Raw genomic sequence first — 5,211 nt, 5'->3', positions numbered from 1 at the left:
TAAAAAAAAAAAAAAAAAAAAAAGGATTTTACTCTAGGAGACCCCAAGATTTCCAGGAAAAGCTGTGCCTTGGCCCCAGACTTACCGATGAAGGAAGGCTGGAAAAGTGTCTCTGGACAGCGGAAGCGCTCGTTGCCAATGGTGATCACTTGGCCATCCGGAAGTTCATAGCTTTTCTCCAGGGAGGAAGAAGAGGCAGCTGTGGCCATTTCATTCTCAAAATCCAGGGCTACGTAACACAGCTTCTCTTTAATGTCACGGACAATTTCACGTTCAGCTGCAGAAGTTAAAGACATGACAGTCAGCTCTGAAGAACAAAGCCATTTGTGGAGAAGCAGAGGTGGAGTCACTAGCAGGGGAACAGACAACAGTTGCTGTGGAGATCAGACCCACACACACACTCACCGGTGGTCACAAAGGAGTAGCCACGCTCAGTGAGAATCTTCATGAGGTAGTCAGTGAGATCCCGACCGGCCAGATCCAGACGCATGATGGCATGGGGCAAAGCATAGCCCTCATAGATGGGGACATTGTGAGTTACACCATCCCCAGAGTCTAGAACAATGCCTGATAGAGGAAATAGATAAGAACAAGGTAAATTTCTGTGGGTCACTGTTAGCCACTGGAAAGCCTCCTTCCAGTTTTGGCTAAGAGATACAAGATTAGTCACTGATCCTAAAATTAGATCCCTCACACACAAAGAATAAAACTGAGCATAATGAATAGATACTAAATCTGAAACCAACAGCAGCTCATCCTTTTAAATACTGTAGTAGAAAAATTTTCTGAGAACACTTTCAAATGAACATCCATCTTAGCATCCATTAGCACCTCATGTTAGCATGTGGGCTTGTCTTTCTCTGCTCCAATCTAACGCACATGTTCCCTTTATGTAAATCCTCTAAAGAATGTATGTACTTATTGATGATATATGCTCAGGGGCTGCGATGGTATGAACACGCACCAATGACTACTGCAAGCCAGCTTGCTGCACTGGGCCCAGCCTCAGCATGTGATATCACATACTTTAAATAAAGGAAAGATCCAACACCATGAGCTGTCAGATCTGACAGTAAAGGTGCTCTGAAACTGACTCCTCGGAGCTGTTGTTATAACACCCTGCCTGAGAGTCTGTAGAGTCTTTGGAGTGTGACAAGTCAGTGACTGGCCCCTCAGCCCAAGCATACCTGTGGTACGGCCAGAAGCATACAGGGACAGCACTGCTTGAATGGCCACATACATAGCAGGGACATTGAAGGTCTCAAACATGATCTGGGTCATCTTCTCACGGTTGGCCTTGGGGTTTAGGGGGGCCTCGGTAAGCAGAGTGGGGTGCTCTTCAGGAGCCACACGGAGTTCATTGTAGAAGGTGTGGTGCCAAATCTTCTCCATGTCATCCCAGTTGGTAATGATGCCATGCTCAATGGGGTACTTCAGGGTCAGGATGCCACGCTTACTCTGGGCCTCATCACCCACGTAGGAATCCTTCTGCCCCATACCTACCATGACCCCCTGTAAGTAAAAGATGAGAAAAATCACGCCTCTTCCATGTCAGGCATAGAGCTAGCACTTTACCACTTTATATTCAACTTTCCAAGTCAAGGAACAGCATGGAAATAAAAAAATTATTTGACTCCAATCTAGAAAAATCATCTAAAATTAATCTTGCAGCTTATCTCCACACAAAGATGTATAATTAATAAACTGTAATTGGGAGAATAAAGCTATTTCACTCAAGAAGCACAGGCTCATATCAATTTTAAAATACTCTAATGCCTTCATTAAATTGCTAAGCTTATTAGCCATGTAAACCATAAAATTGATGATGACATTTTGTAATGAATGAATTAATGGTTCACTGTGGTTTACCTAAGAAAAGATGTTGATATTCATCAAGTGAACATCAAAAATGGGCTGATAGGCCACAGTCACTGATGGTAAAATTCAGCCCGCCTGAAACACGCATGGAGTACTGGCCATTCCCTGCCCTCCGGACTGATCGCTGTCCTCTCTGGCACCCTATCTGGTCGGGAATGCGTGAAACTTGGAGAGCATTTCTTTTAATAAACAAAATGGCATGTCACTATCACCATGCCACTCACTGCCTCTGTCACGTCTGGCTTCTAAAAATGCAGCACCCAGGAAGGAGATAGATTACATCTTTTGGAAACCTTGTAAACTGGCTAGGAACAAGAAAAAGGAATTTGGATTGGTCCTCGTCAGTCCAGAGCAATTATATTACTTTAAATTTTGAACAGGACTGTAAGAGAGGACAGGAAGAAAACAAAGTGATTAAAAGACAGAGGAGCCAATAAGGACTGAAAATCCAAAATTCCACGAGAGGAGATAGCTGGTGGCTTCTCACAGGAAGAACTACAAGCCTTGACAGGTGTCACTAAGCTGGAAGGGGGTTCATTTCCTGGTGTCGGGGGTTTAGTAGTGGCATTGTTTGGCTTGGCTTGCACTTGAAGCTAACCTTTTCTTGACTCAGAGTTCATGCAACATTTGGGTCAGGAGAGACATTTCCTGACCTGCTGACTTGGAGAGGTGACAGGAACGGGGCGTAGCTTGGGGAGAGGGGCTGTTAGCGGTGGAAACTGGCTCAGAGGGAGAGGAAGGGTACCTGGTGGCGCGGGCGGCCCACGATAGAGGGGAAGACGGCGCGGGGTGCATCATCCCCAGCGAAGCCAGCCTTCACCAGCCCCGAGCCATTGTCACACACCAAGGCAGTGGTCTCCTCGTCGTCGCACATGTTGGCAGAGCTGCAGCGGGGTCTGCGGGGGAGGAGGGCGGGTGGCCAGGTTCAGCGCCTGTGGGCTGCCCTTTTCATTGGGGGAAAAGGATGGGGCCGAGCGGCCAGGTCTGAGGGTGGCCGGCTCCCTTCCTCTCCAGGTGGGCAAAACCTTGGAAACCGAGGAGCAGCCTCCCGGGAGGAGGGGGGACCTTACCCGGGCTCCCTGCTGGAGATCTTCCCTCCCCCAGGCGCTGGGAGGGACTGTCCCAGGGAACCAGAAGCCCGCACTCCTGAGCGGGTCTTCTCCAGCCCTTCCAACTTTTCTCCTTTGCCCCGACTGAGAACCCATCCCCCACATCCCCACTCCTCGCTCCGATTGGGGGTGCGCAATGAGGGACCCCCAAAACCCCTGTGGAGGACGGGGGAAGACGCGGGACGTGAGCGCTCCTTTCCTGCGAGGTCCGAGACCCTGGGCAAAAGAGGTTGGATCCTCATCACAAAGTAGGGATTTTTAGAAAAGGGGACTAAGTGGCCGAGGGTCAAGGCCGGCGAGGACTCAGGCGGCACCGACTCACCGTCCGAGGGCGAGGGCGGCGGGGTTCCGGGTTTGGCTGGGCGGCGGCAGGAGCTGGGGCTGGGTGCCGGGAGCGCAGCTTTATAGCGCGCTGATGGACGAGGTCAGTTGGAGCAGCCGGGAAGGGGTGGGGGGCCTCCAGCCTGCCACCTTGCCTTATTTGGTCCTTTAGTACCGTCTAGGACCGCCAAGGCCATTCATGGAGCCAAGGGCAAGGCAGAGGATCAGCGGGGGGCTCCCAGACCATGTAAGGAAGGGGAGGGGGCAACCAGAGGAATGGCCAAATAGGGAGTTGGGGAGGGGCACGCAGGGAAGGGTAGGGGGCAGGGAAAGACAAGTGAAGTCAAGCACCCCCACCCCAGGAAGGGTGTACTGTGTGTTTGCTTCTCTATAGCCCGGAAGCCTGAGGGGACAGTAAACCAGGGAAGCTTGGCGCCTTGCCCTGGGCTAAGGGGTCCTGACAGCTGGGCCACAGTAACAGCTTCTCATCTTCCAGGACCGTGAGTGAAGGAGCAGATCCCTTGGCAGTCCTCTGGGACTCAAAGGGCACCACAGCAGCTCGCTGGAGTTGCTGCCAAAGGGCCACCTGGAGCAGGGCACCCTGCTTGTCTACACCCCAACAGCCTGAACTGGGCAGTGTATGCCTAGGTGGGAAAGCCGAGGTGAACCAGCCTTGGTCCCAGTCTGCAGATGGGTCAGGGCGAGGCCTACCAAGGTTTCCTGGAGAAACGACTGCTGCAGGCGCCAGGCAGCCCTCATCCATCCCGGGATCCAACATTCCCATTTTCAGGAAGGGCAGGAAAGGGACGCCCTGCTGCTAACGTATGTCAAAGCCCAAATGCCAAAAGCAGTTGCCCACTTGCTGGTGGACACATGAGCATCCTTAAACTGGGGACAAAGGTCTGCACAGTGTGGCTCACCTGGACAAGCAAATATTTTTTCTGAGACAATAACAGCAATTGAAATCATGAAAGCAATGAACCCTTCAGACCCAAAGCAAAATCTGCACAAGCAGGGTCTTCATCTCAAGAATGAGCTAGAAATACAGGGCCCCGGGTCCTGCCTCAGCCTCCTGGTCAGAGTCTGCATTTCAGCAAGACCCATTTGATTGTCTGGAGCATGGAAGTGGGAAGCACTGGTAGAAATGACTGATACAATCTCACTATTGGAAACCAGGTTTTGAAGCAGCTTGAGACATGAGAGAAGGTAAAAGAAAGATGACATGAGGTGAGGACAGGCAAGGGGATAGGGACACAGAAGAAGGACACAGGTCACTAGCTTGCCCTGGGGTGCCCTGACTAGTGCTTGAATTTCTCATGCTTGTGCTTTTCCTCTAGTTCACACTGGTTAAAAATAGAACACTGGTCACAGGCATCCCTCTGTAGAGTGGTCCTGAATTGATATGTCGAGAAGGCTGCTGATTAGATACTGGTCCAGAGTGGAGAATGCAAGGCCCTTGCCTCTGAGCTCCCGACCATGTTTGGGTTGGTCTGCACCAGGAGCTGTGGTAAGCCGGGAGATGGAGGCTGGGACTGCGCCCTGCCACACAGCAGGTGCCTTACGAAGGGTGCCCACTAACCAGATGCAGAGCCAGAGCTGGCATGGCTCGAGCAGATGTAGAAGTGAGGAAAAGGAGAAATGGGGATGGCCTTAGAGCCCAACAGGCTGGACTTCAAGTCCACCTCTGTCACTCGGTACTTAATCGATGTGCGTTTCCTTTTAGCTGAGCCAGTTAACTTATGTGAGCCCCAGTTTTTCCCTCACAAAATGTGTATCATAATCCTTACAAGTGTTGTTGAATGTTATAATTAAAGAAAAAGATGATGTAAAACATAGAAGATTCAAAGTAAATTTGATCTAATACAACAAATGATACTTTTGGAGGCATCAGTAGCTATCATTT

The 5,211-nt window shown here is 50.5% G+C and overlaps 1 protein-coding gene across 1 annotated transcript in view; it reads right to left on the bottom strand.

The window, feature by feature from the left end:
* Positions 1–3,417, bottom strand: part of Actc1 (actin, alpha, cardiac muscle 1) — a 5,301-nt gene extending 1,884 nt beyond the window's left edge. The window contains exons 1-5 of the mRNA XM_004643119.2: positions 3,310–3,417; positions 2,624–2,774; positions 1,188–1,512; positions 406–567; positions 86–277 (exon numbers count right to left, since the gene is read on the bottom strand). Of these exons, the coding sequence (XP_004643176.1) occupies positions 86–277; positions 406–567; positions 1,188–1,512; positions 2,624–2,752 (808 nt within the window). The 5' untranslated portion in view covers positions 2,753–2,774; positions 3,310–3,417. The remainder of the gene's footprint in view (positions 1–85; positions 278–405; positions 568–1,187; positions 1,513–2,623; positions 2,775–3,309) is intronic.
* Positions 3,418–5,211: the final 1,794 nt, after the last annotated feature.

This window comes from Octodon degus, unplaced genomic scaffold, assembly GCF_000260255.1.
Source record: "Octodon degus isolate 3935 unplaced genomic scaffold, OctDeg1.0 scaffold00166, whole genome shotgun sequence".
NCBI lineage: Eukaryota > Metazoa > Chordata > Mammalia > Rodentia > Octodontidae > Octodon > Octodon degus.
Note: the sequence above shows the minus strand (reverse complement) of the source record. Positions and strands in the feature narration are given on the sequence as shown.